This window comes from Emys orbicularis, chromosome 8 (assembly GCF_028017835.1).
Source record: "Emys orbicularis isolate rEmyOrb1 chromosome 8, rEmyOrb1.hap1, whole genome shotgun sequence".
NCBI classification, from domain to species: domain Eukaryota; kingdom Metazoa; phylum Chordata; order Testudines; family Emydidae; genus Emys; species Emys orbicularis.
Genome location: NC_088690.1, coordinates 96,094,735 through 96,108,845, shown reverse-complemented (window position 1 = coordinate 96,108,845; position 14,111 = coordinate 96,094,735). Strand labels below are relative to the sequence as shown.

Below are 14,111 nucleotides of genomic sequence, written 5' to 3'. Positions count from 1 at the left end.
CACTATCAAGGAGAGGAAAGTTTACAAGTATGAAGGAACATGACTTTAGGAGGTCCTTATGGCCAAGATTATTAAAACTGTGGGCCCAATCCAAAGCCCACTGAAGCAAATATATTCGTTTCCCCTGACTAAAGTGAGCCTTTAGTCAGACCCTGCAGTGCATAAAATTAGGCTCCTTGGAAAAAAAAATTTCAAGGTAGTTATTTAGGGACCTACTAAGGACACAGTAGGACTTTGACAATCTTGGCCTATATGTTTACAAAATAATATGTATTTATATACCACTACCACCATAATATATCTGAGCAACTATTCTCAATCATTAATCAGTCATTGAATACATATAGAAAAACTTTTATACTGGGATATTAGACTAAACTTACTTATTATTTGGATATTTTCCCCAACCAGTCCTTTGGGTGGTTAAAGAAGGATTTTCTACTAGATCCCATATACTCTACCTATTTGAATCTCCAGAAAACATTTAATGCTGCACTTCTAAAAGAATTTGTTAGTTTATTCAACAAACTGATGTTATCTACAGGATTATGATCTCAGAGGATAAACAGTGCCAAGAGGGAAAAAAGCAGAGCTGTCATCCCCACAGATTAGCTCATCAGATGCATCACTGTCATTGAACCTAACAGGACACATAAGTGTCTTTTACTATATTGGTCTCTTTCTCCTACGTCGTCCAGTCTGAGTCATCCTCTAAGATTTTGTTTGCCTATTGTATCTAAATTATTCATTCATAAACTGCAAAATTACATAGGGACAAAGCCAAAATATGCCCTAGTTAAGATCAATAGTCTCTTTGAAGAATATAAACAATGCAAAAACTCAAAATACACCATTCCAAAATGAAAATCAAACAGAGCAATTAGTTTACACAGGTGTACTTACTATAGAAAACATCACGGTTGTATTCCAATTTCTCACTTACAAATGCTTGTCTTTTTAGGTCTACCCTTTCCTCAGAAGTGTGCTATATGTCATGCCTTTAGCCTTATGAGCAATCAGTTTTCTGTCATGCCGAAATATTGAATATATGAATTACAAGTTAAGGCCCAGCTTTTCAGAAGTGTAGCTTTTAATTTTTTAGTGTTTTTTTTTTTTTAAAAAGAGTTGTGCAGAACATATTTGTTCATTTCTGTCTTCACTTCATAAAGATTAAGACCCAGGAAAGCATGTCTATAACTCTAGGCACGAGTAGTCCTATTGGAGACACTGGGCTACTCGCCACCACTCATGTTCTTGAGTACTCTGCTGGATTGGGGCTTTATATTACCTAGATAGTATAATGCAATATGCCATCAGGAATCATTCATCAAACTTTTAATATAAGAGCAACCCCTTGTTAGCAAATCCCTTTTCGGCTCAATCACAAGAACAAAAAGAACACATTTCCATTGACGCTTCTTATTAGATTATGCATTTTGTGAATAGAATCACTGTCCCTAACAACTAAGCTTCAAAATAAACTATTAAAATTAATAGAGGATATTCATACCTGTCTTGGCAAGACTCAAGATAACTGGTTGACATGGTAGAAGATCTCTTCACAGCAAAAAGGGCTATTTATGTTTTTGCTGATGTTGGTTCTCTCAGTGAATGCTTAGTCTCTGGAAATTTCACCAGAAATCCACATGAAGACATTATTTCCACATTTACATCTGCTTCTCCAGGATCTCTCAGGATCAGAGTCCCTTTAAACAGCGTATCTTTCCTTAATCTTATCCAAAAGATGAATAGACAATTGTCATCTTTTCTCCAAGCTGTGCATATTGAATACTCTGTTTCCTCAATAAAATGGTACCAATAAAATTTGGATAACTTCCCTGGAAACAGTCACAGCAATAAAAATATATTGCTCTGATGACACCTTTCTTCCTGTAAAAAGCATAGAAAACAGCTTTTAGAAGAATATTTATTAGGAGCTAATCAATAGCCATTTGCTCTCATTCTGAAGCTACTTTTAAAGTCGGCCAAATCTTGCCTCTATGGGCAATCTCTGAAGAGATTACTTTTCTGCAAGCAATAATGATCTCCAGACAAAGCTAACATCTTGTTTTATTAAGTCTGACTATCACTCTCATGGTCTAGTGATAGATAAATTACGGGGGAGAAAAAGACAGCCCACAAAAGAGGTCTTAACATAATGTTAAGGAACGCTGTTGTATTATCAAGTCTCACAAAGCAGCAGTTCATTATTTTTTCCTGTATTCTGTATGAGTAAGTGTTGGATATTATTCAAAATGGATCATAAATTCTATATAAAGTCTGTATGTAGAAACGTGGAATATATTAGTTAAGAAATGTATATAAGCAAAAATTACCAACTAAAAAAATCTGTTTTATAAACACATTGTGTGTGCAAATATAGACATCTTGAATTTTGAATCTTTAAATTGATGACACACTTACAGTTCCTTCTCAGGAAAACGGGCACCCACACTGTTCCTGCAGAAGAGCCTCCATTATTCTAATACCCTGTAAAGAATACAGACAAATCACAACCTACATATATATATCACATGTATTAAAACAGACACTACAACATGCAAGCAGATGACTTGTTCAGATCATCCAAACAATGGGACGATGGTCAAATCTGGAAAAAAAACAATTTACTGCCTTATCATAAAATGGCAATAACTCCATTGTAATTTTGTCTGCAGCAATACTGGGGTAGCAGTGCAATTATATAGCTTGGTGTGTGCATATGGGGCAGTGGGGAGATGAGAGGGAGTGTTTACATCATATTGTGCCCACTGCATTCTAGGCTAATTGAAGGAACCTTGGCCTAGTGGCTGGAGCACTGGATTGGGACTCCATACATCTGGGTTCTATTCCCAGCTCTTCCATTGGGTAGCTGGGTGAACTTTGCCATGGCATTTCACTTCCCTCTACCTCAGTTTCTCTATCTGTAAAATGGGGATAACACTTACCTTTGTTGTAAAGGGCTTTGAACTCTAAGGATGAAACATGCTGCATAACAGCTGGGCATTATTTTTAATAAAGGAGCATCAGATAAATACTGCTGGAAACTGGGGTAAGCACTACTAATACAAATGACACTTGCCTTGTCTACATTAAAGGACTACACCAGAGCAAAACACACAGGTTACTTGTCATTGACAGCTGAAATGGGGGTTAATCCTCAGGACAGGCAATGTCTTAGGCAACATACATTAGCCTGTTCTATTTATTGATTCATTCAAACTTTTACTAAAACTATAATAATCCAATGCTCTGGGAGCCCCTGAAACTTTCAGAAAGATGCTAAATAAGCAAAGAAACCCAGCTCAAGTCAAACAAGTCAGTGACAAGAACAATAAGTTAGCCTCCTCATACACTCCTCATGTCACCACTAACGAGACCTGGCCCAATATCCAGGTCCTCCCAGGCAAAGAACAAAAAGCAGACCTTACAGCACACCTCTATGCTAACCAACTCAGGCTGTTACAGTGCTAAGGAGGAAGAGAGTGCTAAAAATGCAGGGCCCTAATGGAGTACGCCCTGCCAGACTATATATAATGTTTGCTATTACATGTTCAGATCCTCTTGGTGAAACCTTGGCCCCACTGAAATTAATGGGAGTTTTGCCATTGTCTTCAATGAGGCCAGGATTTCACCCTGTATATTCTTCTGTTCAACAAGCTGAGAAAATTCTTCCTCAGTTCAAGTCGCTGGGGGGGGGAGAGGAGAAGAGAATAAAAAGCAATACTAGTTTTAATAAAAAGTTTAAGAGCACTTCTTTACACAGCTCTACATTAAAATCAGGTGACATTTTTGAAATGTATATAATAGCTCGCCTTCCATGACTATTCTTTCCATGGGAAGCGAGAACTGGCTAGCTTAGCCCATCAGTCTAAATTAAGCATGCCACCATTTACAGAATAGAGCACTAATTGACATAAGTGAAGACTCCGAGGTTTGCCTTGGGAATTTAAAAATGTTATTTATTGAATCAATTATGTTCACAGTGTGACAGCTGCTTTTTCTTTTCTCCTCCTCATAGCATTGAGGGGTGGGGAGAGAATCTACAAAATGAATAAAAAAATACTAAAGGGCAGGTACAAGTCATTACTGAGTAACTTTTCAGTGGAGAATGACTAAATCAAAGACTAATCAATATATGCCTTTCAACTAAAGTTCAAACACTTAAATCTCAGCCCCAGGAGATCAAGCTTAAAGGGGCTAAATTTACACTGCTTACAGTGCAATGATGCACTTGAAATGCAGAACAAACATTGCTTACCCATTAAGCTGTCCACCTTTATAGATACAGCTTAAAAGCTTTTCTGATTGACAAGCCATAGAATAGTTTTATTTTTTCCAAGGTAAAGATTTTTTTTTTTTTTTTGTAACTGCAAGAATCTCTCTTCTTGCAAATATCTAGATACTACTGTATTAGTTGGCATAGGAGCCAAGAGCTTACAGAGCTGTATGGATTCCAAGACTCAGAAGTGTAACATTTTGGGTGATATGTTCTCTTAGAAGTCTCACACAGGACAGCCGATATCAAAGAAGGTACAAAAACAAACCAAGAGGGTGGTTGACAAAATAAATAAGGAAAGTCTGATAATGGCAATCTATGGGACTCTCCAATACCATAGAAACAACCACGTTAAGGAACCTTAGCTGATAGTTTATAACTTAGTTTCCACCTAATATAGTCTCCAAGCTACTTTGGACAGAGATGTCTAATGTACCACGTACAACTATTGAACTGTATAATATTAATTTCATATTTTATTTAAGTGGCTGCTTGGAGAATTTTATCTTAAGTAGAAACCATAAATTTGATTCTGATGGGGAAAAAAAAAATCCAGGTCTGAATGTAAAATTCATCTCCACTTCCAGTACAAAGATATGTAACCTGGATTTTTTTGATTAACTAGCTGCTTCTTACAATAATCTCCTCTATATTATGCTAAACCTATGAAAACATCATCCTAATATCTCGTGTTCTTTTTGCAACCATGACAAAAACATTTGAGAGATTAAACAAATATTTGGTTATTATTTGCATGCCAAGTACTGTAATTCCATCATTTTAGATTAATTATATCAATAAAAACATAACTCATTTATTTTTCCATCTCATTATGCTTTTTGGTTGTTCTTGGCATCAAAAACTAATCTAAAAATATATTTCAAGAATGGGCAATACTGCAAATATTGCAGGGCTTAAGAGACATTGGATAAGACTCAAATCACCACACTGGTATGCATATTAATTTTATAAAATGATCTTAAAACTGTTTTACTTAATATGCAAAAGGCAGATTGTATACGATTACCTCTGCAGATGATCAGCAATGAAACTACAAACCAATTAGATCACTTTTTTTTAAAGTAGGATAAAAATAAGATGACTTGTTGCTCACCAATTCCCCTTCAAGCTAGTAAGCATCTTCCAGCTGCTAGGTCTACACAATATTTAATAAACTGGAGACAAGAGTTCTTATATTGGAGAGGCCTTCTGTCTGACTAGTGCCAGAATGACATATTTTGATATCTGGGATTCCCGGAGCATATCTGTCCAGATTTTTGAATTATTCATATAGATAGTCTTATTGGCTACTAGGCAGATGCACACTAGCCACAGAATTTTTTTTTTCCCCTGCAGAGGAATTTTCAGGGGGGGGAAATTATTTACATTCTTTACTTTCTACATTGACTGGAACGTAGCAACTCCTCAAGCAGATACATCACCGTTCACTAGATTATAAAGAAAGATTTCGGCCCCAACTCTCCATTGCTCCAATCCTGCACTTGGTGCTTTAAGCCACCTTTGCACTCCCTGAGTCTCAAAACTGCCGTAACTTACACTCTGGTTGCCCATGGAAAGCTGAGAATAGCAGGAGAGTAACTCCAATGACTTGCCCTCTCTCTTTCCCAGCATGCACCCTAAGCCATCTGGTCAGTTCTGTGCTAGCAAGGGAACCCCCTATACATTCCCATCTGGTTTGGGGCTTCTTTACACTGTCAGAGTATCATAAAGGAGCCTTAAGGCAACAATAAAAACCCAGGCCCCCCCAACATCTCTCTCTCTACTTAAAGTTCACTTTCCTGTTAAAGGCTAGTTTTCAAGCTCCAACTCCTAACTTCTACAAAACAAAAGGAATAATTCTGACACTTCACAGCTTATTTCCCATCACAGGGTACAATTTTTGGTCAACGTTTGAGTTAAACCGAAGAAGAAATTCTAGAGGTATGAGTCAAGGATTTCACAGTCATTCAATTTTTTTAAAACACAGTTTAGCAGTTATTGAGATCATATCTCAGTAATGAAATCTACTGAAAAAAAAATCAAAATCACCTTCTCTAGTGCTCCATGAATAGAGAAGTGCCTTCTACTCTATTACAATAGGAAATTCAGAGATATTGAATACTGATTGTGTGGGAAAACAGACACCTGATTGTCGTCTATTCGTAACTATAAATATTAAGACAGCATTTTCTCTTTCTCCATCTGAAGCCTATGCCCTATCTCAATACTTTCCCCTCCAGTCCCTCAATTCCACTTCCCATCACCCCACCATAATAACCTCTCTCATTTTAATCACTAAAAATGTAGGATTTAAATGTGGACTAGTGGCAGGGGATTGGGGGTAGGGAATGGGTATTTTCTCTGTAAACTCTTCAAAATCCTGACCATATTATACTTCTATTTATTATAAGCATTACAAATACCAGGTATAACGAGGAAGTGTCTCTTTTTTGGCTACATGATATAAATTTGGTGCAGATACAAATCTGCATCTCAAGATGATTTATTAGGTCTTAATGAATTATTTCATAATTTCTTCTCCAATGCAGAAAAAGGCAATTCATTGGGGGTAAAATGACTCTCCTTATTAATGGTCTCAAGATTCTGTCTTTAGGATTAATTGAATTACTACTGGCACAATTCTGAACAGCAGATATTTCTATATGAATTAATCTTCACCTAGTGCTGGCTTTGGGAATACAGCAAACCCAAAGCTATAGGAATCTTTCGAACGCAAGAGTGGTCATTTATTAAGTATATGTTGCTTTAACACTTTAAAAGATTATCTTTCTATCGCTGAAAGTGAGCATATTTTAGCTGAGTATAATTGGAACTACCTGATTCCCAGCTCTTTCTAATAAAAATCCCCATCCAAGGGTTTTAAAGAAATCCAATGCACTAGGAGAGACTGCTTTATCAAGAAGAGCATAGAAGCAAAAAGGTACGTAAGTTTGTAAGTCAATTCTGTTTAATTTAGGCTTTTCTTATCCACAGATCTGCAGCCATAGCCAAAATTCTCAAAGAGATTCCAGTGCAGCATTGTACAGTTATTGTGATTTGGATTTTATTTTGTGCACTGACCCCAAGCTGTGATATACTAGTAAGGTGCTTAAAGTTTAACCCATTACAAGATAAAGATTTCTAAAAGGTGTAAAAAGAGACAGTTATTTCAAAAGAATAAGGCTTTTTAGGGTAGCAAGAGTAGCCAAAGGGGGGGGGGGGGGAGGGCAGGAATGAAAACCACAGTTTGAAATATTTCTCTGAGAGTAACACCTGGAGCCATATTTTCAAAATCAGCCTCTCATTTTTTTAATCAGGTTCCCGAACCACCTCAGTTGGCTCCTCTCAATCCGGAGGAGTAGCAGCTGTAACCCGAGGCTCTCCCAAATAGCCAAGCCCCTCACCCTGTCTCAGAGAGTAAGCCCAGCCACCCTGCGAAGAAACCTCACTTCCGCTGCTTGTACCCGCAATCTTGTCCTTTCAGTCATTACCCAAAGTTCATGGCCATACGTGAGGATGGGGATGTAGAGTGACCTGTAAACAGAGAACTTTGTCCGAGAACTCAGCTTCTGCTTCTCCACCACAGATCGATAAGGCACCCACATCACTACCGCCGCCACACCAATCCGCCGGTCGATCTCACACTCCCGCTCACCATCACTCATGAACGAGACCCCCTAGATAGTTGAACTCTTCCACTAAGGGCAGCTGCTCCCCCTTCACCTGGAAGGAACAGTTCACTCTCTTCTGGGAGAGGACCATGACCTCCAATTTGGAGTTGCTGATTCTTATCCCAGCCGCTTCATACTCAGCAGCAAAAACATCAGAGATCACAATCTGAAGACGCAACAAGGACATCATCATCTGCAGACAACAGAGATGCCGCCTCCGCGTCCCCATACTGGATACAATCCACAGCTCAGCTGCGCCTTGATAGCCTGTCCAGGAAAATCACGAACAGGAGTGGGGACGAGACGCACCCTTGGCAGAGTCCAACGCCCACCCCGAACGAATTCGACTTAATGCCAAGAATACGAACACAACTCTCACTCCGAGAATAGAGGGACCTGATAGCACACAAAAAAGAACTTCTGAAAATCCTACACCCCAAAAAGTCTATCATTTTTATCTGTTCCTAATTAGAAGTCAACTGAATACCCCTTTGACAATGCGGGTCCTTCAAGTACATTTAAAAAGTGAAATTACTGTTGGTAAAGAAAAAAATATTGTAAATAATGGAAAATGTAGGTCAGTTACATTTTTTGCATTATGTAAGATTTATATCCCAATATGAAAATGCAACACCACTGGTCACCCACCCACACTTATGTACATCATCAAAGCAACATACCTGTCAAAACACTCAAGATGTGTATTTTTTCAGTGAAAAGGCTTAATTAAGCATCCCTTTCCTTTCTAGCTGATGAAAAATTGCATATGGAGCTAGTTGGACACCAACATGTCCTCCTCCTCAAAACCCCCACCCCCAACAAATGTAAGAATTCTACATCATTCAATTTCATGGTGAATAATTTGCATGAGATTTTTGTTTGTAAACCCAGATCTTCAATATGACATGCCTTTCTCAAACTAATGATGTTGGAATATTATTTCCTTTGGGATACACTTCTGGATACCAGAGTGGCTTTTATTTCCTTTCATAATTCTTACCAAAAAGACAGGATTATTGATCCATATAAAATTGTTACAAGAAGATTGACTGTTGCTATTGTAAATATATCAAGATGCCTGAAGCACCCAACATTACTGGGGGGGGAGTGCAGCCATACATGCATGTTCATTAAGTACTGTAAGCTGATTGGATGCAAGAGTGCTATAAAACGATAAGCTATTATTATTACATGATATTAACTAGTACACTGAAATGTTAGCAGGGAAAAAAAGTTTCAACATCTAGAGGAAATGAGAATAATGAATTTAACAAAATGCTTTAAAAATATGTTTGGAAAATTACTATTACACATTCAAACTGTATCCCATTTCTTGTTCTGTTTATTATTTACAATTAAAGGAAAAGACCAACGTTATTTTTATATGATGGGTGAAGAAGCCAAGTTTCAACTCCTTATGATTTTAAAACCCAAACTGGATTATTAGGGATGGGCAGAATTTGACAGATTTCAAATGTAATTTTAGGAACAAATATAAATAATATAAATTAAACCTACCTTCTTGACTCCTTGATTTAGAAAGGTTTGAGCAAAAGCTTCCAATACACAGTTGAGCAACCCTGCTCCGGTAATGGATATCCTCCCTTTCTGGATGAACTCTGTCCTATAAAACAGGAATCTAACAATTGTATTCCTCTCTTTAAATGCATGGACAGTAATTCTATGATGAACTATATTTTATAAACAGGCACAAAAATCAAAATTCACTGCTTAGATTCAGACAAGTGGATCAGAGAGGGTACTATTGTGGGCAGGGAAGAATAGTGTTTTTGTCCATCATCGGGGGAGACAGACATTCACATTGTTATTCCTCAAAATGATTTTGTTATTGTAAAATTAATGGCGGTGAAAGGTGTAGCGGGAATGGTGGGTGAAGCCCACCACAATGAAAGACACACACCCCTCTTCTTGGTGAGGTTGGGCCATACTGACAGCTTTGAACACTAAAGGTCCTTTGCATCCACAAACAAGCAGCAGCAAAACAAGCTTAACTTCCACACTGGCAAGCCAGCAAGCCTCAATCCTAACCTGGATGTCTGAGTGTAGTTCAGTCTCTACGACCTTGCTGAGGCTGCCCACCAGGTAGCCAACTGTGGTGATGTGACCTCGCTCAGTTTCTCCGGGCCTCAATTCCTCATCTGTAAACTGAGCTGAACCAAGCTCGTTTGCTTTTGATTGATGCAACTTAATATAACAATGTAATGGAGTCAAAGAAAGAGAGTTTTGCAGTGCATAGGTGCTGCCACACCCCCTGGCTTGAAGTGGTTTCCATTATATTCAGAGTTGACAGTTTGGTTCAACGGCTTTCAGCATACCCACTGTGCAAACTGTTCCAGCTTGAGTGTGTAGGAAAACTGTCCTCAGAAACAGGAACGTGGCCACAAGAGATAATAAAGCCACCATGAAGACCCAACCCCATACAGTCAAGATTTATTTATTTATATTTCTTTTTCATGGCTCTGGGAGACAACAACAACAAAAGCTCATGGAAAATATTGATCACTGATTGATTCTTGTAGCACACAGCTGGCAATGCCACATCATTACAACAACACAGTCACAGGGAGAAGTCTATTAATGAGATCCAGCTACTAAATTATTGACTAGTTAAGTACTGCAAATTTGGCCTAATTGTTTTCGTGATGGGAGTTTAATTAAAGTGTCTTTAGTACAAAAAGCCTAGCAATATTCTTATTCAGACAGTGTCAAGGAATGCTCTCACAGCTTGCTTGGCCTTTCAAAAGTAAAATTAAAATTTAGATTGTGTGAGGTCCTTTAGCGAGGAAGCTTTTGTTACGTGAGAATTTATGAAGTATCTACACACGGAGCAATGAGTGCATTTGAAATGTGTTTAGGGCCCTTCATTTTCAGTTTTTATTTAATTTAATTTTTCCCAGTGTTTATTACCACCACAACAAAAACAAATGAAAATCAGTGCTAAAAACTATTAAATTTTTTGAGTAAATATCAGCATTTATTGTGATGGATGGAAAAACGGGGGGGAAGTATTCAGTAGATTAATGCTTTGAATTCTGTTCATCAATGTGGTTTGCTGGAGAACTAAAACAGAACGCCACTTCTGAAGAAAACACTTTCTCTCTAATCCCCAAATAAAACTTCTCATTTGAACAAACAGTTTACTGTTTTAGACTTAGAACTATTAGCCTATAATATTTACATTTAATAATTGGGCCACACCATTTGCAGCGCATACACTCAGCTTCATCCTTTTCTCCTGTTTTTTTTAAATTTTTGACTACTTCCTTGTGTTCTGAAACATTCTGATACAGATTTTCATTTTCTTCCCATTTTAGTGTGTCAAATCTTTAAACCGTTATCTGCCAACAGCTTGAAATGTGTACGTGGTGGGCATGAGATTCATCAGTACGTTCAGATGTGCACACCCTTCAGAGCTTGCGTATGTGCCTGTTTGCTTATTGTATGTATCTTCTCATCTAGACTAATATATAGCCTTACTTCAACATGCAGCTTTGCATATACGCAGAGACTAATGTATTATCGTAACACAATACATTGCATGATATATGTATTTTTCCTAATAAAACAAGTTTATATAGATATAGATAAATAAAATGATACAAAAGTAGGGTGAAAATTCAGAAGAAAAAAATGAATAATACTTTTTGTAAAACCCAGGAATTTTTAGGTAAAAACTGGTTTAAACTGAAAACGAAGGGGCTTGCAAGTATGCACATCTTAATGGAACAAGTGTGGTTCTCCAGTCATTTCTGGGTCAAATAATCCCAGTAAGGCTGATCTGAGAGGATTTGGATACTCTTCTTGAGAGCCAAATAGCAAACAAAGGTTGTGTCGTGAGGTTCCGTCCCCATCTCCTCTTTCAAAAATCCTTCCACACAGGGCTGGCTCCAGGCACCAGCTTGCCAAGCAGGTGCTTGGGGCGGCCGCTCCGGAGAGGGGCGGCACGTCCAGCTATTCGGCAGACGGTCCCTCACTCCTGCTCGGAGCAAAGGACCTTCTGCTGAATTGCCGCCACAGATCGCGATCGCGGCTTCTTTTTTTTTTTTTTTTGGCTGCTTGGGGCGGCCAAAACCCTGGAGCCGGCCCTGCTTCCACATTCTGGAAACTGGCAGAGTTCTTAAAAGCAGAGATAGAAGGTCAGAGTGTTTGTGCGGTCTTGCATTTCCAGTATTTATGGACCTGGATAAATTCCTTCAACAGAATGTAGACTAGGGGAATGGCTCTGTAAAATCTAGCAGTTCAATCCAGCACTTCTACAAGCTGTAATTTCAAACACAAGCAGCCCCATTTCTGTAAGAACAAGGACACTTTTCAGATAATCTGTCATAAACTGATGCCAAAGTATTTTAAAATTCAGGGTGGGCGGGGGCCAAGAGGTGGAAGAGAAATGAAAATTGTGAAGTCTGAACCTTGCAAAATCTACCAGACAAGTGGTGTCCTTGATTGATTAGATGGAATACAAAACATTTCAAAGCCTTACAACACTTTGTTTTAGGAACAGATGAACAACCATAGTGTAACAAGCCAGTAGACCATCCCCTGTCCTCTCTCTGACAGTAGCATATATTAGATGCTTCCAAGTATTGGGCGGGGGGCTTGCACCCAGCCAATTCTGTAATACAGTAACACTGGAGAAATTTCTTCCTGAGTTCAGCTGCTTACCAACTTGTCACCTGAAGCACAAGGATTAATAGCCCTTATAATTTTTGTCCTGGCTGTGCTGCATATTTCATAGATTCCAAGGCAGAAAGGACCATTCTGATCATCTAGTCTGACCTCCTGCATAGCACAGGCCACAGACCTTCCCCAAAATAATTCCTAGAGCAAATCTTTTTAGAAAAACCATCCAATCTTGATCTAAAAATTGCCAGTGATGGAGAATCCACCATGACCCTTGGTAAATTATTCCAATAGTTAATTACTCTCAAGGTTATACATTTACGCCTTATTTCCTGGCTGAATTTGTCAAGCTTCAATTTCTGGCTGTTCAATTGTTTTATACCTTTCTCTGCTAGACTGGAAGAGCCCATTATCAAATATTTGTTCTCCATGTTGGTACTTCTAGATTGTAGACAAGTCACCCCTTATCCTTCTCTTTCTTAAGCTAACTAGATTGAGTTCAAGTCTATCACCACAAGGGAGGTTTTCTAACCCTTCCATGTTGTTTGTGGCTCTTCTCCGAACCCTTTCCAATTTCCCAGCATCCTTCTTGAATTGTGGACACCAGAAACAGACACAGCATTCCAGCAGAGGTGGCACAAGTGCCAAATACTGAGATAAAGATACATCTCTACTCCCACTCAAGAGTCCCCTGTTTATGCATCCCAGAATTGCATTAGCTCCTTTGGCTGCAGCATCACACTAGAAGCTCATGTTTGGATGAATATCCACCACAACCCCCAAATCTTTTTCAGAGTCACTGGTTCTCAGGATAGAGTACCCAATCTTGTAAGCATGGACTACATTCTTTGTTCCTAGATACACACATTTAGCTGCATTAAAAACACGTATCATTTGCTTGCACCCCGTTTACCAAGCAACCCAGATTGCTACCTGCCCTCTTCATTAATTTATCGCTCCCCCAGTTTGTGTCTTCTGGGGACTTTAAACAGTGATGATTTTATGTTTTCATCCAGGTCACTGACCAAAAAAAAAAAAAAATATATTAATAGTGCAAGACCAAGAATGGATCTCTGCGGATCCGTGCTAGAAATACCCCCGCTCGATGATTCCCTGTTTACAATTAACAGAAGTCTAAGTATATTACATCAGCATTATTACCTTTAGCAACCAAACTTGTAATCTCATCCAAAAAAAGGAAATCAAGTTAGTTTGATAGGATCTGTTTTCCATAAACCCATGTTGAACGGTATCAATTATATTACCCTCCTTTAATTCTTTAGTAATTGAGTCCCATATCAGCCACTACATTATCTTGCCTGGGATCAATGTCAGATTGACAAGCATTTAATTACCTGGGTCATCCTGTTTACCCTTTGAAAATATTGATACAAGGTTCACTTTCTTCCAGTCTTCTGAAACTTCCCCAGGTGTTCTAAGACTTATTGAAAATCAACATTAATGGTCCAGTGAGCTCCTTGGCCAGCCTTTTTAAAAAACTCTTGGCTGCAAGTTATCTA

The 14,111-nt window shown here is 38.4% G+C and overlaps 1 protein-coding gene across 1 annotated transcript in view; it reads right to left on the bottom strand.

Annotated features, from left to right (window-relative positions):
• Window positions 1–1,044: 1,044 nt before the first annotated feature.
• Window positions 1,045–14,111, bottom strand: part of PRELID2 (PRELI domain containing 2) — a 39,332-nt gene continuing 26,265 nt past the window's right edge. Inside the window, exons 5-7 of the mRNA XM_065409217.1 lie at window positions 9,469–9,574; window positions 2,425–2,490; window positions 1,045–1,890 (exon numbers count right to left, since the gene is read on the bottom strand). Coding sequence (XP_065265289.1) covers window positions 2,434–2,490; window positions 9,469–9,574 — 163 coding nt within the window. The 3' untranslated portion in view covers window positions 1,045–1,890; window positions 2,425–2,433. The remainder of the gene's footprint in view (window positions 1,891–2,424; window positions 2,491–9,468; window positions 9,575–14,111) is intronic.